Source organism: Podarcis raffonei, chromosome 6 (genome assembly GCF_027172205.1).
Source record: "Podarcis raffonei isolate rPodRaf1 chromosome 6, rPodRaf1.pri, whole genome shotgun sequence".
NCBI lineage: Eukaryota > Metazoa > Chordata > Lepidosauria > Squamata > Lacertidae > Podarcis > Podarcis raffonei.
The window spans coordinates 37,980,018-38,002,690 of NC_070607.1; the positions used below are offsets into that span (position 1 = coordinate 37,980,018).

Below are 22,673 nucleotides of genomic sequence, written 5' to 3' on the forward strand. Positions count from 1 at the left end.
GGGTGCCACTACCGAGAAGGCCTTCTGCCTGGTTCCCTGTAACTTGGCTTCTTGCAGGTAGGGAACCGCCAGAAGGCCCTCGGCGCTGGACCTCAGTGTCCGGGCAGAATGATGTGGGTGGAGACAGTCCTTCAGATAAACAATACTGCAGAGAAGTATCTTCTGCAAGGAAAATAACATCTGTAAGCTTACCCTAATGCCAGGCTGAGATGATGGTGGAAGAGAGAGCAAACATCAGAGTGGAGAGGGGGTACAGAGGAAGAGCCCAGGTGGAATGTTTTTACCAGTACTCCCCAATCCCAGTGCTTTGGGAAGAGGGGGGAGTTCTGCAAGAGTGAAACTTCTGTTCTAAGCTTATGCCAAGACACTCCCCATCCCAGGAGTGGCAGGGAGGGAGGGAGGATCTCCTTTGTACATGACAGCTCTAACTTATAATCAAAAGGAATTATTTTACATGGAAGGCAAATTCCCATCCTACACACACCCTACCTACTTTAAAGGTGCCTCACAAAAAGCCTCAAGACCTGCTTATTTACAATTTAGCAGGTCTATTGCCCAGTGGTACCTCTCTTTCGTGCCTGCAATTTTCAGGCCGACTGCTCGCAAAACACTTCAGCTGTGTAAACACAACATTTTATCCTAGAACCAATGGATAAGGAAGATTTGTTTTTTCTCCCTAGTCTGCACACCATCTAGATCTATTGCACATTTCTCTCCCCTCCCCAACTGCTTCTTGAAAAACTGGTTTCACTCCCCAAAAACAAAATCTTATTGTGAAACAGATGAAAAAGGATGTAAGCAGTCTTGATGATGGCAAATGTATGCGTATCTACTCCTTCCTAATTACATTGTGGATGCCCATACACCAAGTCCGCAATGCCACCTCATTCTTCATTAACCAAGAGCATGTGAAGAAGGAAAAAGTCTGCATAACCTAATCAATGGGAGGGTTTTCAGGTATCCACTTCAACCCTTGTGGATGATAGAATAAATCTAGACTGAAAGAAGAATGTTGAGGAGAAGCATGAACGATGCCAAATTTATGAAAACTACCTTTTTGTGCTGACAATTAATTAGTGTATACACAGCCTAGAATAAGTCCATTTTCATCCATCCTAAAAATATAACAAGCTATCCTTGTGGGGGGAAACCATTGCAGTTATCCTTCTGATATTTCACAGGATTCGCATCTTCAAAAGCAACTAGCAAATTTCACAATCCAATTAGATTTTCATATTTTGGTTATTATCTACATAGAATTATCAACAACTATGAATTCTACTTAAGATTCTCAACATTAAAAACTCTCTCACTATCTGCATAGTTATAAGTCAAAAGTATCATGCTATATTGGTGTGGCAGAGCACAACATTGAAGCATTTGTATGCCTTGCTGGGGAAAGATGGGAGGTTTCATTGACTCTTTACAATACTGATGGCAGAGTAATTGGGTGCTTCTCCCAGAAGGTACATTCCATGAAAGCACATTATTTGGATAAAATTAGTTACAAGGCTCCTCTTTCTGTCACTTAGGTCACTGTACCATCTAAAAGGGATTAGCAACAATGAGTCAAACCAAAAGAAAGGAAAACTTCATATAACAGCTGCTAGGAATCTTCTTAGCACAATGTTCTCTAAAAGCCAAAAGATAATGCTAACCCTGTCAACTAAAAAAAGAGGGTGATTTCAAACAAATTATAGATAAGATAACACTAGCTCCCCCACCTCACCCAAAACCAGAAAGGAAACTTTGGAAAATTCCATTCAAATGATGTTTCTATTTTGCAAAGCAATGCCAGCTTTTAGTACAAGCAATTGCTTGCAATGAACGCTGAGAGAAAATATGGCTGGAATTCAACCTGCACGGATTGGGTCCAGTATCTGGGCAGTCTTCAGCAAGTCAGCTCACACCCAGTGCTGTTCCACTTCTCAAAGGTCTATGGTGAAGATGAGAAAGACTGCGAGGCAGTTTGCAGAGTTATGATTATCATTACTGCCATCTTATACACTATCTGTTCTGAATAGGTGCTACCTATAATTATGTTTATAGGTGGAGAACCTACCTGTGTGGGCAGGAGGAACCCACGGACAGCATCTCTCTGTTCAGTAGATTTCTTCTGGGTATACAGTATGTGGAATAATATCTGCCTGCGGTGATAGCCAAAATTACATTTAGCTGCTGTTTACTTTCACTAGCCCAGCAGAGCCTCTGCAATTAAGGTTAAGTGAATCAGATTCTGTCCCTTCTAAGGCAGCATAAAAAATTGCCCTGCACTTCAATCAGTTTCTTGTTCAAACACTGGGATGACAACTAGAGTGTCTTGGGTATCATGGTAGACAATTATATATAGAAGGTTTTTTATTATTTCTGATGAAAAGGAAGATAAGCAGTTACCTGTGACAATCTAGCAATTGGGGGAAAACCTGATAAAGCAAACTTGAAACAAAGAAAATGCAAAGAAATCTCTGCATCCATCAGCTACAATATTATTCCTTAAAGGATGCCAGTATAAATCAGAGGGAGTATTAGTAGATGGAAATTACCAGTGCAGAACTGTGCATGTATGGCTTGCTTGGCATTGAGGACATATCAAAAATATTTACCAAGTGAATGAAGAAAAACACGGTTTTCTCAGCTTGGAGCGTCATTATGTGCAATCAAGAGGAAAAGAAATATGCCGTAGTTAAATTTCAGAACTGTGTGTGCTGACACTACAGAAGTGAAACAGTACTAATTCCAGGAGGAGGATAAGGAGTAAGGCAGCTACAAATGCTTCTGCAGTTATAAAGGCTTACTGCACACTTTGGAGACAACCTTCACAGAAGCATGTATAGTTGGCTGGCAGCCAGTTCATTTCTTTGTAATCAGCAGAGTGTGGTAAATCATCCTGCATTATTTCACAAAGCTTTGCAAGTGTCTGTGCTGTCATATATGAGTACCTCACATAAACATGATGATCGACCCTTTTCTAAAATGTGCAGGATGTCAACCATGCTCTGCTACAATGCTCTGGGTCCAGGGAAGATAGAAATAACTAGGAGAGCCTTGTTAATTAGACAAAAAGTTGTACAACAAAATCTTTTTGGTGTACCTGAAATATTTCCTGTAGAATGTTTAATTCAGAGTAAGAAAAAGGGGTTGGTGCTGAGGACGGGGGGGGGGCGGACTATGAGCAATATTATACTGATGCAAATAGATTTTGGGTGAAGGAGGACTATTTGTAGAACAAGCGGAACCCATTTTCTTGTATTTTGTGAGAAAGAATTCTCCCACTGTCCTCATCCCACAGCTTGTTTGCAACATCTGCTACTTCACAGCTGAATGCTTCCAGAAGCCAGCCTCTGAAAAGCTCTTTTAAAAACAGGCAACATATTTTGAGGACCTTCCTCATCTTTTGCTTGACATTTCCAAGATGGTGGGCTAACCAAAAACTGCAGTACATGAATAGTTATAAACTGTATGATTCAGTGAAAACAAGGTTTGATTGCTCAAAAGGGAGAAATTATCAATCCATAAGAATGCAAATTATTATTCCCCACAGCAAAGATTAGCCCACCACAGAACTGGGATTTCAAGTTGATTAAAGTACACATCCCACATAACTAATCCCACTCAAGTCTTTGAAGTGTCTCTGATGGTTGGACAAAACTTCAGGTTTATTTTAACAACAATGAAGATGCACCACTCTTTTAGTGGACATCTTCTAAGAACAGGCTGTTGCAGAAAAGATGCATACCAAAAGAAAATCCATTTGTTCTATCTACTCCCTTCTAATGATAAACTGAAGTTACTTTTAATTAAAGAATGAGTCTTTTAGATTTCATGAATCATGAGAATGATCAATGCTCTGCCCCTTAGGCAGCTACTGTATGAAGAGTCAGGAAACTGAAGTCAAAAATTAAGTTTTGAAGCAAGTCAGATACAGCTGAGTGGTAAAGATTCAGCTTGACCTGGAAAGCTTGATAGTCCTTCCAGGCCAGGGGGAACAAAATGACCAAGACATAAAAACATCGCAAGAATCCATCTGACCCCTAATCCTGGATTTAATTTACTCTTTTGTTTTGTGTAGAATTGCCATCCTTTATTGATTCCCTTTCTACAGAATATCCAGGCCACATCACTGTCAAATACTTGCATGTCTTTTCAGAGCTGATTTGTGGTGACTTTTTAGAATCTACAACACAACTGCAAAACCAGCCTGTACACTGTGGACAGGTAAAATGACAGACATGCATACCGTTGCTTGGAGCAGTGCAAGAAGGGGTAGAAGAGAAAGGGACTGCGCAGTTAGCTGCTGGAGGAAACCAAAATGTTCAGTTTCATTTATACACAAGGTTCCACATGAGGAAAACTGGGAATCCTTAGGGGCTGAACCATGCTACCCAGAAGCATGAATAGTGTTGGCACCATCTCCCCTTAACCACTACAATTTGCTGCTACTGAGGAAGGGAACAGCAGGGGCACAATGGCTAGAGATAATTTTTATTACATGGTTTTACAAAAGTATGCAAATAAATAAATGAGGATGAAAAATTGTGGGGATTGACAATCCTTAAACAACTGAGAGCAGGGGCTTAAAGAAAGCTAGTTCAGAAAAAGGAAAGGAAAGGCAATTTTAGCTATATAAGGAGTGTTAACCTCCAACCACCAGGGAGACAATTGGTGATTAAAAGAAATAGTTCCAAATATACTTTCTAGAAAGTAGGGCGTTACTTCTAAGTAAAAAATGGCTTCCATCATTCCCGTTGTTGACGAGCATGGATCAGAGCTTCTGTTTTGTTATTTTGCATTAGTTGTTTGGGGTTTTAATTTTTCAAAAACCAACCCATGGTTATAAGTACAAATAATAAATAGGTAAACAGCAAACATAAATGCAATTTATTGACTGTAATGGTAAAAATGACAGTATATTATGTGCTGTATGGAACCAAGTTATAACTGCACTTCCAAATGGTTGCAGAATAGTAATACCTCAACTGCGCAAAAGGGTCCATGTCACTCACACAGACCTTGTTTCTTGGCCCCAGCTATTTCTGACAACTGGAGAAAGTTGAATTTCCACCATCCACCAGAACTTCTCCCATTCTAACCTGAATGGAAGTTGATCATGTACTGTAATTTCCATTGGTTGAAACAGGGAAGGGTAGAAGACGTTTGCAGTGAATTACGCTCACCACAAAAAAAAATTTTCCTTCCAGTAGCACCTTAAAGACCAACTAAGTTAGTTCTTGGTATGAGCTTTCGTGTGCATGCACACTTCTTCAGATACACACGAAAGCTCATACCAAGAACTAACTTAGTTGGTCTTTAAGGTACTACTGGAAGGGGAAAAAAAATTGTTTTGACTATGGCAGACCAACACGGCTACCTATCTGTAACTTACGCTCACCATGTTCAATTTAATATGTTTTTGACATAAAAATTATTCATGTGTGGATTCCTGTTTGTGGAATGATCTGAAGTAAATCAGTGCACACGTGATGGTATCCTTTTCTTTCCTCGGTGCTCCCCTTTGCAACCTTAGAATGGAGAAGGGGAGCCTGCAACTCTTGCAGAAAACCTTGAGCAAAGGACTCTGGATCCTTCCTCCTCTGGCCTAGTTCCTGCGGTCAGTCTTCCTACATGGTTTCATATTCCTTGCTCAGTTATCTCAGATAGCTAGCTTTACTTCTATGGTTGTGTATGCCAACCATTGTCATAACCAGCCACATGTCATCAAGTGACATATAAATTCCGGTTAGCTACCCAAAGGGATCCACTGTAGTTCTTGCTCATCACTTGAACTTAGAGGGGTTCCTTCGTGATATCAAGAAGTCCAGGCTTCTCTCTGGCTTCCTGTCATTTTACTTCCTTAAAAAAACAGAAGATGGAGAAGATAATGGGCTTAAATATATCTGGCATGCTGACATGGTGTGCCACAAAGTACACATGCACACCACTCTCCAACAAGCAACCTCAGGCCATGGAACAGAAACTAATACTAAATGCTATTATTGCACCAAGAATATTCTTCTGTATGGCAAAATCATATGCATGTGGTGGTGTTGTGTGTGTCTGTAAATTACTATTTGAAGTATAAAGCAGGCAAGAGCTAATGTAATTGTAGCTGGTGTTCTCTCAATGAGAACTTCCTCAGCAAGTTTGAATCTAGTTGGTTTAGAATATTTATCAAAGAATATTTAACCGTCTGCTCTATTATTCATAATGGGTAATCACAGTTGGCAGGATGTGATGTGGGCTGCTTTGGGGATTCTCTTCTGAAGTGCACAAATGTATTTTTTACTAATAAATTCAAAATCCAAGCAAGCTTTCCACAGAGAAAAATATATACATGCAGACACACTTCAATAATTGGAGATTCTGATACAGCACTGGGGAGCAAGCAGAAAGCGGATTGCATACATTGATGTGTCAATTTTGACTGCTGTTTCCATCCCTTAACTTGACCATACCAAGCAACTCTCCTGTGATTGTCATCCAATAATGAGATACAAATGAAACAGCAACTTTGACAGATACATATCCATTACGTATCTAAAGTGCAATAGTTCCTGCCACTAAACAGCTCTCAAGTGTTAGTGGCTTCTGATCACTATGACCACATGTGTGTTTCAACTAACATCCTAGATGAAGCTGAACCACAAATACCCAATACAGTCTATTGTAATGTAGTTGAGTTTGTTGGGATAAATGTTCAGCAGTGGGCTTTTAGAAATGTTACTTGGGTCTTTACCGACAGCTCAGGTAAGGCAGACAGATGAGGAAAGGGCACCTACTGCAATATATATATATATATATATATATATATATATATATATATATGAGAGACCAAATACTTCTGGTATAGCAGCTTAAGTTATGCAGAACTCTTCTTCATGTAGAACAGAGCATTATCTTCAGCTGTACAATTCCAGATTATAGGAAGAGCAGATGAAATACAGAACTGCTATGTACCTCCAGGCATCTATTACATAAAAGGCATAGAAGCACCCTACAGATTCATTTGGGGGAATGGGCTAAAAAGTAGAAAGAAAGGCTAATGCTTGTGTCAAATATGGCTGCTAGAAAATCTGTCTGATTCATTATTTTTCAAAAGTATTCTATTCCTAATGTACTGGAAAGAGAAGCACATCAGGATTCCTTCATTTTCTGTTTAAATTCTGCTATATATAGTTCAAATGCATAAGTAGTGCAATGCAGCAATGCTTTTAGGCATCACCATTTCCTCCGCAGCCTTACATTCCTAAATTCTGCAAGCCTTAAATTCTGTTAGAACCATGAACAGACTTGCTAGAAGGGACCACTTGGAGACTGTTTGCAGTAAGAAGGTTCAAATAAAGATTCAAACTAGAATTACACGCTTGTAATGACAGAATCCAGATGGAAGCTGAAAACAGGAATATAGATAGGGCATGTAGGGCCATAGGCCTTAAAAATAAAAAGCAATGTAAGGAAGGTAGAGCTAGACCATAAAATGAATATAAGATATTTTAAGATATAAGATACTGAAAATAAGATATTTTAAGTGTTTAGATTTGAAAGTATATTTTGAAATGAGAATGTGGGAACAAAATATCAGTCAAGGCAGTGGGATTTGACGATGTTCATATGATGGTGGCTGAAATTTCTGGCCATAGCTATTTGGGGGGGGAGACACAGGACAAGTCGTCTCAATAATTAACTAGTGTTTGAGGGTGGCTGCCTGCTAGATTAGGAATACAAAAAGACTAAACCCAGGCTAGACACAAGTTATGGCTGGGGGGTAGGCAGGGCTGGAGTTCCAAAAGAAGTTGAAATACCCATCATTAATGTCATTAGCCTGTATTTATCTGACCAAATGTGCATCTAGGGCCTCTCCAGGATGTTATGCTATTTGTTGATATGTAGAGGGCAATTGTGAGTGACTATGACATGGTTCAGACGCAACAATCTTGGGCTGATAAACTGTGGTATGTCTGATCCATGTTTCATATCCTGGTTTGTAAGCAGTGCTTAAACTATACTGCCAGCAGACAGCTCCATTTGTTAGGGTGTGGTGCTGATAACACCAAGGTCATAGGCTCGAACCCCATATGGGACAGCTGCATATTCCTGCATTGCAGGGGGTTGGACTAGATGATCCACAGAGTCCCTTCCAACTCTACAATTCTATGATCATGGGAAGCTGTGGTTTTAACAAGCCAGGCTAGGAAGAGGGGTAAGAAGAGAAGGAGAAGGGAGCATTTGGGCTCATGGACTTTTTCTTCAGGCCAAGATAATTACATCTTAAATGAGGTGTAAAAGTTTTTTTGGGTTTTTTTAGTATTAATTGACTTCTCCCAGAATGCTAGGACTGTCCACATGTTTGCAACCTCGTGAATAGAACCAAATGGTTCAAATGTCCTGGAAGGCCTATAAATACCATCTTGATAGTCAGGGGAATCATCGGGGCAAGCTGTAAAAGGAGATCCTATATGCTTATCTGCTTGCTTTCAAGCCTTAGCTTCTGGTTTAGTTAGCTGGGAGAGGGAATGGCAGTGGGGAACGAGCCTCTAAACCAGGAGTGGTTGATTGGGCTATCGTTGCAGCTTTTCTTTTAAGTAAACCCATACATGACTAGCCCTTCACAGACAAAGTCATAATGCTTGGTGCTTCAGTGTCCGTCCTGCGGCAGTGGCCAAGAACCCTGCATTGCATTGCTATGCATAAGTCTCTTGACAGATCTCTATAAATACAGCTCTAGAACTAAACACTCTAGAATTTTGTGCATCTTTCTTTGGAATCCCTGCAACTAGGTTCTTTGGGGCATCAGTCAATCCTTCTCCCCAGTCTGTACTTGGTCCCACGGAACAGAACATCTCAAGAGTAGATAACTACTGATGTGTATTTTGTAATTTTTTTAAGAACTTAAAATTAGAAAAGGTACAAAGTGTGCATATCTCATATCCATGTAAACATATTTTGAGTCACAACCACTAAAATAAATTATTTACATTTCAGGAGTGTTAGCCTTATTCTGCAAAAAACAAACAAAACAAAACAAAACAAAACAAAGATTTCCAATTGTGATGGTGAAGGTACCCCTGCCCGTACGGGCCAGTCATGTCCGACTCTAGGGTTGTGCGCCCATCTCACTTAAGAGGCCGGGGGCCAGCGCTGTCTGCAGACACTTCCGGGTCACGTGGCCAGCGTGACAAGCTGCATCTGGCGAGCCAGCGCAGCACACGGAAACGCCGTTTACCTTCCCGCTAGTAAGCGGTCTCTATTTATCTACTTGCACCCGGGGGTGCTTTTGAACTGCTAGGTTGGCAGGCGCTGGGACAAAACATGGTAATTTTGCTAACTTGACCATTACTGCAAATTCATACAATTTAGCATCCAATTCTAAAACAGTGGGAATTGATATTGTTTCTCATTATTAACGTAAGATTGTCATGTAGCTATGACAAGATAGAAGATAATTTCCCACATACACTTTGGTATGAATATGTAGAAGATCATTTCTCATGGACACATTGCAAATTGATGGTATATATGCCAATGAAAGTGGCTAATACACAATCCCAACTCAAACAAGCCACAGTATGTTGGTTCACACAGATATAACCCTATTTTCTTGCATTTGACTATAATGGCTTAATTCATATGTTCCACTTCAACCAGTTTTTGGATGAGGATACAAGTTAATAAATACATGTTAGTGACTTCTCTGTAAATTGTTATATGCACCAGATGTTCTAGGCTCACAACAGTTCGTTCCCTAGAAAACTATCCCATGATTCAAACTTGCAATGTTATAAAATGTTTCCACTGTCCTCATTTCAGCTCAAGAAATTTCATTTCTATCACATTCTTTTTTCCTCTCTTTTTAAAGCATTTCCCCTTAAATATGGTTATTACTATTTTAGGATTTTGTGGGCTGCATCTAAGCACTGATTTTTTTCCGCAGCTCAATTCTTTTGCTAATTGGTCCTGCTGAAACAGCTCTCCCAGTTTTAGATACACTTCGAGCTGTCCCACTTTACTTTTGCTTGGGAGTACATTACTGTAAGAGAATCATTAAAACATATTCTCTTCCTCTGCTTGTCCAGCTACCTGCATCCAGAGCTTTCTGTATTTTCAGATACCTGCACTGCATCTTGGAATGATTTTCCGCAGCAATAATGAGCCTATTGCGTACCCAAACAATAAATTTCATTGCCAACGAAGACATAGCTGCCTTTGTCCAAACAAGCAGAATCATCTATTCACATTTTAAACCACAACCTGTAGTAAATAATCCCACAAGTGTTTCATGTGATTATATAAGGGGGTTATCGTCACGCTAAACTATAATAATCATACCATACTCATGCAGCTACCCTAAACAGAGAATATTCCTGCTGAGCTGAAAGATCCAAGATATTCATCTGTGGCAGCAACAGATGAAAGCTAAATATAGACAGCCAAAACACTTCTCTGTATATTTTCAGTTAAAATGACTTTACTGATAAACCACAGACAGCACAAATTAACTCTTTGGCAATTAGTCCCTTGATATATGCTACAGTACCTGCAACATGCACTAGATTTAAGCACAGCTAAGAAATTCCTATGGCTGAAAACCAGCACTTAAGTCAATTTCTAAAGTACAGCATTCCCTGGATCTTTAGTTGTTTTTGATTTCCATTAAAATACTCTTGTGATATTTTGGTTTCTCTCAATTTCTCATTTTTCCATTCTTAGTTCTCCACAATTCTGCATCTGTCGGCACTTTAAAAAAAACATTTTCGCAAAAATTCATCAGCATTTTGCGAATTGCTCTCGATATACGTATCTTCGCAAGCAAATTTCCCTAACATAATGAGTTTTGTATGTTATTTTCACTAGTATATGCATTTTTATGAACACCTTCCCCTAATATACACATCTTGCAAAATATTATGCAGTTGGAGAACTGCACTGGAAATTTCAAAATATGAGAATTTTAAAGGATAACTGCACTTTGGTTCACATATTCATTCAGGAATGCAAGTCAGAAAGTTTTGCATTGAAGTGTAAACTGAACCGAATTTCTCATCCATCTCTACTCTTTATTGAACCTTACAATTTAGAAATGGGCTATCCAAAATTTAGTTTATGATGTATCTATGAAATGTATCATAGATATAATAAAAGCTTCTATATTGTTTTCAATCACAGGACTTCCGGGGTGGCGCCATCGGCAATGGCGGACTCCCTCTGAACCGGAGGGACCAGCTCCGCGCGAAACGGGTCATTTCCGCTACGTCGAAGCGGGGACCCTTTAAAAAACCACAGGCGGATGAAGCCTGTGACCATGGGACTCGGCGGGCACCTTTAGCGCCCCCCCCAACCCGCAAAGGAACCCATAAACGGGCTCCGAAGCGAAGAGGGGGAAGTGGCGCGGTGCTGTGAGTCTACTGCTTTTTCCGTGGAGCGAAGCCGCATAGCCGTTGCCGGAGAGCGCTGCCTTTTTCCTGGGACAATTTGGCATCTAAAGAATCACCTGAGTACTTAAAACTCGAACAATTGGACTTTAAATAAGGATTGGCCAGTAGACAGGAATTGGACTTAAAATTTACTTCAATTTGGTACTGAAACGGGAAGGTCTAAACAGGAAGTCAGCCTTCCGTTTCTTTGTAGTCAGAATAAAGCAAAGACAACATAACTAGAGCATAGAAATTCACTTTTAAAGGATTGGCTTTCATCATTTAAAATCGTGGAACCCCCCTTCGGTAGCAGGAGAAGAAGGGGGACCTCTTTTTGGACTGTTTAAACCTGCAGAAGTGAGTTTAGAGTAAAGTAACTTTCCACCGTCCTGATCCTGGAGCGGAGTGTCAGGACTGACGTTTGAAGCTCATTGACCAGAGACAAATGTTTTTGACAGATAGCTAAAAGAAAAGTAACATAGTGACTCCATTGTTTCCTTTCGCATTTCAAAGGAACAAATATTGACTGAATATCTTAAAAAAGAAACTTTGTTGCTATTGTTCTTAAAAGAAAGAATAAACAAGTTTTCCCCCTAGAGGGAGACTGTGAAATTGTAACCAACTTCAGGAGCTTGCAGCTGTTACAGATTACAATCGTGGGAAAGGACTTGTGACCTTGCAGGACAATGTTTTCAGAAGCTCTGTTGGGTGCTTTCTGTAAAATAAATGCCCTATTGGATCAGCTAAGCCAGAAGACGGATTTGATGACTAATGCGACCAGAAATTTTGAACAGGCAGTAGGAAACTACATGGAGCCTACCCAGGAACTAAAACAGAAGTGTGCTATGACAGCACAGATGAGAGAATAGGATACTGCTGAATCCTGGGTGTCAGAAATGGAGGGAGTTGCGGCCCTGCAGGATCATGAGCCTCTGGATTTGATAAATGAATTTGGAAAAAACCAGATTTGGAAAGATAAAGTTCGGTTTGGTTTGGAAATGGGGGGTTGGAATGACCCTCCCATGCCGGGATGTTTGGACTTTCTGAGTCTGGTAATGGGCCGTCAGATGTTTGGAGCTGTGGGGGCTTTTAATTTTGGAGGGAATCTGAAACAGGTGTTTAAATATCACATGGAGTTTAGTCTGGACTATGGAAATGGGGCTGATCTGTTGAAAAGGGTCAAAAATATTACTAAGCTGGAGTTCCTATGAGTGAAAGGAAAATATGAAGAAGAGCCGCGGAAGGGACATGGAAGAGACTTGAGGGCCTCGGATATAAGGACACCAGGTTAATGCGCTAGATAAATGGGACAAAAAGGACTGACAAAATCCGGAACCAGGAGAAGGAACGCTGGATGAAGATTGGATTGTCTCACTTTTCTTTTTTTTATCATTAGGACTGTTTTAAAATAATTGATGAATGTTAGGAAAATGTTGAAATGGAACTACTTGGTTCTAGTAAAAATGTTTAAAGAATTAGGTTAATGATATGGTTATGAGAAGTTGGTAAAAATAAGATTTAAGTTTTAAGTTTTAAGGTTTGCTATAAGACAAGATGAAAATAGATCAAGATAATGTAAGGACAAAATATTATGAACTATGGAAAGGATTTGCTGTGATAATTATTAACCAGGATACAAGAAAGGGGGGGAGGAGGAGGTCAAAGAAAGAAGGTAATGAAAGTTAGAAATTTGAGAATGATGGATGTATTTTTTTTTCTTTCTATTTTTCTGTTTTGTCTTTTTTCTGTTTTTTCTTTTTTATAATTAAAAAAAATCTTTAATAAATATTATTTAATATATATATATATATATATATTGTTTTCAATCACAATAAGACGCTAATCTGAGTGGACAGGCAGATTTTTCTGCAATGTGCTCAAAAATGTGCAGATGAAAACCGACCACATTTGCTGTCACCTGTGGGCAGGACTTTTAAATCCTTTCATCTTTATTTCCCACCTTCCCACCTTTGTTTTAACTTTGTTGTTGTTTAGTCGTTTAGCTGTGTCCGACTCTTTGTGACCCCATGGACCAGAGCACGCCAGGCACTTTTGTCTTCCACTGCCTCCCGCACTGCCTAACTTACCTTGGCTCAAATGGTGGCTTAAGGTTTTGAATTTTCTTGATCATACTTTGCATGGGTACTCACAATTAAAGACTAACAGTTGTGGGACAACAACATGGATAATGTGAACAAAACTTATATTGCAAGCAAGCACAAAGCAGTATGTCCAATAGCCTGTCCTAATATTTGGCTGAGCCACAGATGCTAGATCTAACTCATTTATTTCCTGCCTGGCATTATTAAATTCAAGTTCTCTCTCGTCCAAGAAAATAATTCCTGTTTTGGTCTGTTGGCTTTACAAAAAGCACAGTCATGGCAAGAAATTTATCACAAATATTTATTCTGAACACTTTCATAGAATAGAAATATGTTATTGCGGTGAACTATGCCAAGCTAAATAGCAGTAAACATGACCAAAAGGCATATAACCTTTCACTTCAATATGCAAGGAATACTTTCCCATTTTGTTGGCATATTTCCATAGTTCAGTGGACATGCCTTTCAGATTTTTTTAAAAAATAAGGCATAAATGACAAGAGAGAGTAATTGTGTTCAACACCTATCAAGGTCTATGCTGAAACCAATAAGATTCCTAACTATTTGGGGCAAGGCTTCAGGGTCATCTCCATTTTAAGAAAAGAAGCCCCCAAAGCACACCGAAATATTTTTTCCTAGATGAAGTCTTCAAGTCTGTATCCAGCTCTAAAACAATTCAACATTCACGATATCTACTTGGTTGTCAAGGAAACTTGTGATAATCATAGTAATTCTCTTTTCCAAACTAAGCTATCATTTATATTGTCCAGAAAAAAGTAGATTGTAATTAAAAACTATTTTCCTATAGAGTACATTAGATGTTACAAACAGCACATGATCTATTTTTTTCTTTGTAAGAAATGTCACCTTGTTCTAAAGAAAAACATGGCAGGCATTGAAGGACAAAATGGGGTGTGTGTGTGTGTGTGCAGATATGTGCAAAATGAAAAATAAGCTTCCCTGTCATCCAAAACCAGCCTTTTCCAACCTGGTTCCCTCCAGATATTTTGGACTACAACTTCCATCAGCCCTTGTTAGCATGTCCATGAGAAGGGCTTGCTGGATCAGATGAGTGGCTCATCTAATCCAGCATTCTGTTCCCAGCAGCAAAACCAGATGCCTATGGGAAGCCCAAATGCAGGACCTGAGCACAACAGCGCTCTCCCCACCCCACATGCCCCAAACATCTGGAGGGCACCAGGTTGGGGAAGGCTTTTCTAAACCTTACCAAACAAGCATAGATCAAGACTAAAACATTAACTAATCTGTATGGACAATATCACTGAACTAGTATTAGGAAAGTATTTGTCAGTATTTAAAAACCTATGCTATATTTATATGGCAGGATATAAATGAGTTCCACACACCCCTGGCTTATATAACATAATGCTAATAGCTTTCTTAGGAGTTCAAATGTTGGTAAGCAGCTGACATACAGTCATACCTCGGGTTGAATGTGCTTCAGGTTGAGCGCTTTCGGGTTGCGCTCTGCAACAACCCGGAAGTAACAGAGAGCATTACTTCCGGGTTTCGTTGCTCGCGCATGCGCAGACGCTCAAAATGACGTCACGAGCATGCGCGGAAGCGGCAAAACGTGACACGCAGATGCGCTGTCGCGTCTTACGTTTTATTCAGGATGCGAACGGGGCTCCAGAACGGATCCCGTTCGCATTCTGAGGTACCACTGTACTCTCTACACTTTGTTCTTTATACTCCAGCATTTTGCTCATTTTAACCCACCCCTAACATATTTTCATCACTGAATTCTGTTCCAACTTCTTCGATTTCTACAAAGAACTGGGGTAAGGAAGGAAGCTATAACTACTGTTTAAATCCAGAACTGTTGTGTTTGCTTACTACAATTCTTGCACATGTAATAATTAACCAAAGCTTGCTGCTGCTCATCCCTCGTGTTCCATAGGCTAACCAGAAAAAGCAAGGATAAAACAACTTCTGCCCCATGAAGTCCTCGATTTTATATGGGGAACTGCTGCACCTCTAACAGAGATTCTTGACGTGAGACGATCATAACAAGCTCAATCCTAACAAAAAATACCCACCGAGGAACCTTGCTGGCAGGAGGCAGCAGCAACAGGTAACCTTTCTTGCAATCTAATTCTAGAAAGCCAAAGAAACCTTTGTCTGGCTCTTTGAGAGGCTCCTAACCCTTTACACACTGGGTGACTAAATTATTTGGTTACTACCACAATACGTTTGAACCCTTATGCACTTCTATTAATTTAAAAAACCAAATATGTGAACTCTACTGGAATCATATCAGTTTCAATTCTAAACAGTACACAAAATGACCTTGAAACTTGGGGATTCCTTCAGATAATGCTGGATACAGGTAACTGCTGTGCAAGAAATAAGTGTGGCCCAGTTCACTCTGCCAGTGTCAGGCAACCATGTGTTAGACGTTAGTTTTGCATAGCAGCGGGTATATGAAACCTGATACTTCTTGGGTCTGATACGTGTCATAAATGGCCCTTGAAAATATGAAAAATGAGCACACAAATGGGAGCAAACATTTTGAGTTCTGCTATATAACATCTTTCCAAATGCTATCATTCATGTCTGGATGTCCTGGAGACAGGATAGGTATGGCCACTGAACAGCATGGGTGAAGCTCCTACACATGGACTCATTCCTGTTGGAGCTTTCTCTGAAGCAACCCCATATACCCCAAACCAGATTCCTTGTTTTATTGAAAGTCAGGATTAATTATCTCCTAGCCCTTTGTTATTATTTATTTTGACAAACACATTTTATTGCCTAACAAAAATGTATGACAACAAATGAACCCACAAAAAATGCAAATGCCATTTTTTAAAATGAAATATTTTATGTTTAGCAACGCTAAAACGCTAAAAAAAATTATTGCAAATACCAAACTTCATCCAATTTTGGATTGACCCAGAATGCCACATTAGGCCCTTATAAGCTCCCTTTAGCAAAGAGTTATATACTTCCCAATAGAAGATCATCTCACTCTTTAATAACATAAGAAATATTTTAAAATAAATACCCTACTGCCATTCATCAAAAGGTTCCAGGGTGATGTACAGAACTATGAATCAAACTAATTCACACAACATAGAAAGACAATTTAAAACCAGCAAATAAACATAACAAATACAGTAAGAGAAGAAGAAAAACAGAAAGAAACAAGCAGACAGCAGAGTAAGACAGAATTCCAAAATTTATCTGAGCTTCCCAAACAGGAAGCACCTGTTTTAAGCACCTTGTGTTTAAAAGCCTGTAATGTCATTGCCAGATGTGCTCCTTGGAAAGGGAATCCCAAAGTCATGACTTCAACGGGGTAGGGGTAAGGGTTGGGGTGAAACAACCCTCTCTATTAAGGAAAAACAATGTACATCTGCAAAAGAGGTAACTAAAGCAGGCCACTGCTGGTGATCTTAAGACTTTGGCAGGCTGGTATAGGAAGAGGTACTCCTTCAGGTATTGGGCCCCAAGCCCTTTAAGACTTTACAGGTAAGCACCAGCACCTTCAACTGAAGTCAACAGAATTCAAAGCTGAATGCAAAGGCTAAACTGTATATAAACTGTCCTGTACTTTTGCGGGAAGATACAGTAGATCAACTGGAGACTATCCGATGGTTGATAAGAGAGTTGTAGTTAAGTTTCAGCACGATAGCTTTTGAAGCAACCTTCATTGCTAAAACAGTGGGGAGAGAAACTGCAGCCGAGGTTCTGACAGAAGCCTGGCAGACTCCACAAGGAAGAGGTTGTGGATGTGATTGAGCAGTGCAAGTATAGTCCACAGTGCCTAGTTAATGAGTGATAACTGGGGGAGTGAAAGTGAGGGAGGACCCTTATAGAGTAATAGACGTATCTTTTGTTAAGGTGAGAAACTCCAAAGCTCACTTCAGCATCTTCTTAAAGAGGCAGGGACCCTGTATTATGTTTGCTATACCATCTAAAGTGAGTTACTTAGCAGCACATGATTTCTTATTTAAAGTAACTGCAACTAAGTTAACCATCTAAAATGAGATGTTGCTCCTTTGTGTGCTGTAGTGGTTAAGAGCGGTAGACTTGTAATCTGGGGAACCGGGTTCGCATCTCCGCTCCTCCACATGCAACTGCTGGGTGACCTTGGGCTAGTCACACTTTTTTGAAGTCTCTCAGCCCCGCTCACCTCACAGAGTGTTTGTTGTGGGGGAGGAAGAGAAAGGAGAATGTTAGCTGCTTTGAGACTCCTTCGGGTAGTAATAAAGTGGGATATCAAATCCAAACTCTTCTTCTTCTTTCACACTGTTTTCTTTCATAGCCAATGCACAGAATGTACATAGACTACCAATTCAAGCATAGGGAAATATATTTTGTTAGCTCCAATTTGTCTACATGAGAGAAATAAGTATATATGTTTTGCACAATTTGTAAAAAAATTGTTTTGATAATGATAATACATAAATTCATGCAAGTGTACTGGTGACTAGAAGGTATTTTAATACCAACACATAACAGGATAAAAATTGACCTGCAGTATCAGATGTCACATGCCAGAAAGCTTGCCAGAATGATTAAAAACATGACTAATTGCCAAGAGATTTTCTGAAGATGTCAATGATTAATGAGTCACTTTGATGTAACTTTTTAAAAACCCAATCAATATAAAATGTGAATGCCAGTTCCAAGAAATGCTAATGCTGCAGACAATATGCACAAGAAAGCTTTTCCACACTCTTTCCTTCAACATACTTGAGTATTTGGGGAGGGGGTGTTAAGGGAGGGGTAGCACCTCTTGTGGGGGACACGCCATGCTCTTTCTGGAGTAGTTGGTCCAACATTGGCCCCTACCCTACACTCAGCTCTCACCTATGGCTCCTAGAAGCTGTCAGCATGTGACAGCAGCCACATGCAGGAAATGGCTTCTACCAGCCTGTTAAACAAGGTGAGTGTAGCCAATGGGTCTCAAACCCTCATCTGGTGGATTGAGTGGACAAGACCAACAATGGGTCCAACTGTCAAGAAGATAGTTACAGGGAAATGAGGGGCAGATGGGGCTCTTCAACCTGGGATGGTAGCCCATCTAGGAGAAGCAAAGCTCTAATCCTAAACATTCGCTACCTTGAAGCTATACCTATTTCATGAGATAGGCTTTGGGAGTAAGCCCTGAGGAAAAATCTGTACCCAATGCCTTGAGGGACATCTTCAGGAGAAGAAAAGGCTAAGGTGTAAACCTTACACAAATTCTAAAACAGTTGCCTCCTTCTAGCAACTCCTGCAGCTTAGCCGGTGCCGAATGTATTGCTCTGCTTTCCTTTGGACCACATCAGCCATGCCAAGAGAGGGGGCTTCTAATCTGGGTAGCCCAGGACTTCCATACACACTGTCCAGGCTTGCACCCTGAAGAGGTCACTTTCGTGCTGCTAACAAAACAAAAAACAACGTGAGAGGTGGCAGCAGCTACGAGTTACCAGTCTTTGTAGCCACGGCAGGTGCTGTGATTCTCCAGCGGTTGGGTTTCACCCCCGGAGGTACACTCCACTGTCCCTTGAGACAGACGGATGCCAACAACAATTTGAGTCTTGATATGCATAGGCAGTCCAATCTTATTTTTCACCTTAGCTATGGAGTAAGTTGATTTTATCACAGCATGAAGAGGTGTCTATTGTGAGGCAAGGATGCCACAATTTTCTAGCTGTACCCACATGCCTCTATTCCAATTTTATTTCATTTCACATTGTTTAGCAGAATTGAAGCATGGGTAAACAGAAGAGCCTTCCCTTTCAAAATGCAGTGGCATCAAGAAATAGAGTTTATGAATCTGCGTGGGAGTTGAAAAGAAATTGTGTAAGTTATCCCACACTTATCTCAAAACGGCCAAGCTCTTCCTCAGGTACACAGTTTCCCTTCACTACATCCATCCTTTGCAGGTGCTTGTCATTCCAACCAGTGCACAAACAACTTAAAAAACATTTGGGGGTGTGCACTTATGTAATCACAGACAAATGAAGGGATAAGCATTGCATCTCCAACACCCATCATGTAAACAGGCGCCAACGCTTGGGAATGAGAAGAGTGGAGAGGGTTTGGCTCACTGCTCCAAGGTAACTGTGCAGTATTTTACCAGAAAAGGTATTTGTGACACTACAGCAGACATTCTGTAATGACACTTAGGTTTAGGATTCTACTGCACAATGCCTATTAAATCAGATATGACCTATACTGCCGTATATCAGAAACTTAAAATCCCGCCCCCAAAAAAACAAGCCAGTGCTAATTCAAGAATACTTTTAAAACACAAATTAGGAGATATTTCATCCATGATGGCTGTAACCAGTTTGAACATATTTTATTAAATGCATACTGTATCAGAAAAGAGGTGCAGCAATGCCCTCTTGTGTTGTAAAGAAACTAATCACGAACCAGTAATTTCTAGTTGTATTTAGCTAAAGCTAAATGAGAACCTGTTTTTAAGATACATGCACATGAACTTTGTTTATTACATTTTTTTTAAAGGAGAAACTGTTAAAACTGTGCCAAATCTATAATCATAAGTGCGTAGAAGGACAACTGTATGAGGCTTGCTCTTTCTGGAAATAGTATATTTTAAGGATGGAAATAGTTAAGTAGAACATGTAACCAATTCAGAAAGAGAGGAACACCTGTGTTTTATCTTTCACCCAATCCCACATACCGCATATTCATGGCAATCTATACACTTATTCAGGCTGCCAAAGCCAGCTTTGGATAATCATTTAAAAGTCCTTTACTATCATTGAAAGGAGATGAATGAGAAATCAAATATAAGCAGAGATCAGCTAGATATTCAGACCAACACTGGTCTTGCCAATATACACTTTCCCTTCAAATCAAATAAATGCAACCAAAGGAAAAACCTGAAGTAAACACCCTTGGCTCAGCTCCTCAGTTTGGACTATTTATGACCAACTGTTCAAAAGTGAGAGGGGTGTTTTGTGAGCGGGGTGTGAGTCTGTTAGCACATATGAGGCTGTGGAAAGGTTTTTCAGCTGGGAAGAGAGTAGACACAACTACAAAACTGTTGAAATGATCATAGTCTGTTGGCGAATCATATAGCTGATGGGGGAAACACAGCTCCAGGCCTCTCTCTTTTTTTCAGAGGAAGAGCAATAACATCATCGTTCAGGGTGACAGGGTAACTGACGGATGCTTCTTACTCCCATGAATGAAGCGAGGCCATAAATTGTTTAACTAGTCAAAGGCCTGGGAGAAGATAGGTGTTTCTTGCCTGGCATCTAAAGGTGCCAGCCAAACCTCCCTGGGAAGAATATCCCACAAGCGTAGAGCCAAGGCAGAAAAAGCTCATTCTTATGTTGCCGCCCTCCAAACTTCTCATAAAAGAGGCGCACGAATAAGGACCTCAGGTGATTGTTGCAGGTTCTGGGTTGGTTCATAAGGGGAGAGGCTGTCCTTGAGGTATTGCAGTCCTGAGCTGTTTAAGACTTTAAGTAACATACTTTAGATTGAACTTGTTCGTTAATAGTGTTGGGATCTTGCAACATATCCAGGTTTGAAAAGTTTTAAGTTTTTAAAATAAACGTATGCAAAGGTAATAAGATCAAAGAATGTTTCATCTTTCTAAAGTAATAGAAAGCTATACAGATTAAAGGCAAAAGGAGACAAGCTATTCAAACATAATGCATTGGGTATCCTAAGAAAAGACACATGCCTTTTCTTTGCTATTCATTTGGGATTTGTGAAAAGAAAGGGCTTCACGCCCCCCATGAATTTTTGTTGAACAAGGCATCACTAACATCCAACAGAATTCATTAAGTAGATCTTGCTGAAAGATACACATTCTGCTCATGCCCTCAAATATATTCTAATAGTCTCTGGAAAGTTTTCAGATAAAGTTTCCTTGAGAATATGGACTGTTACAGATGGCAGAATCACTTTTCCCCTCTCCACTGAGATTATAATATCCTTCCTAACCAATGACAATTGGTTTTGTCATTTTTGAAGATATTATAAAGGCAAAATACAGTAATACAGTAATTAAATTAGCATTAAAATTTCAAGCATATATATTTTGCATCTTTATACTGGAAAAATATTTTACAAATTAAATTGAACAAGTAGGACCTGCAACAAAATACTGCAGTATATCTGCCCCTAGGAGTGCTCCTGTTCAGGGATACAGGTAAACTGTTAGACGCTCTAGCAAGCCAATTCACCCTCATTACTCCTCAGTTCTCTTTTACCCTCATCTTTTCAGCATTCCATGGTGTCAGGGAACTGCCATCGGAGAAACAGGAGGTGAAAGGGCTCACAGAGGCTGAGAGAGACTTATCAGCTGAGGAGGGAACCAGCAGGGGGAGAGGAGGAGCGCCAAGGGAAAGTGAGTCGGAGGGAGGGCTCAGAGACACTTCCAGCGAAAATAGCGGGGAGGTTTCAGGACCTCCCATAGGGACACCCACTCCTCGCCGGAAACTGTCACGCCGAGAGTCCAGAAGACGCGTTTCCGTTAAGGAACTTTTATGCTGGAAGAAGTTCCGTAAACGCCCACTGTCCGATTCTACAAGCGACTGACGGAGCCATGCTTAAGGAGCTCCGTCACAGACAGAGGTTTGTGGACTTAGCCAAACTCTGAGGGACTAGGACTTTATGCACAAGCAGCTCATCATCCCATCACACATGGCTCTTGGTGTACACTTAACATGGTCAAAGGATCAAGGAATAAAGTTTCCTAAAATAGCAACTTTGTTTAAAATTCCAGAAGAGTGCGTGGTAAACTGCTTTACCCCTTAATGGTTTTTATAAAATGCACATGGCATGGAAATCCGGTTTTGAAACACGAGCATTTCTTGTTATGAAACAGTCTTTCTAACAAAAGAAAGGCCTAAAGAACTCAAGATAATACGTAACAAACTTCCCAGATGTAATCTCTCTTCGAGAAACTTACCTATCCTGGTAAGTGGTAATGGCAATGCTGGGAAGGTTCAGTAGGGGCAAAGTCGTGGGTCTAGAAATGTTATCTGGTGTTCTTGCTCTTTCACTCTGCCTTTGGGACAGTGGTGGCAACTGCAAATTACCAGAGCAGCATCTTCTTCCTCTCCAGAGATCTATGCCAAGGGTGTTACTAGATGCGCTGTAAGACTTGCTCAGGCCGCATTCTAAGTAATCTTTCACATTCTGTAAAAAAAAATCAAATAAA

General features: G+C 40.2%; 1 protein-coding gene across 1 annotated transcript in view; it reads right to left on the reverse strand.

Moving 5' to 3' along the window:
* The window catches only part of PDE4B (phosphodiesterase 4B), a 245,354-nt gene that overhangs the window by 181,601 nt on the left and 41,080 nt on the right, over window positions 1-22,673 (reverse strand). The window contains exon 3 of the mRNA XM_053392154.1: window positions 22,422-22,651. Coding sequence (XP_053248129.1) covers window positions 22,422-22,651 — 230 coding nt within the window. The remainder of the gene's footprint in view (window positions 1-22,421; window positions 22,652-22,673) is intronic.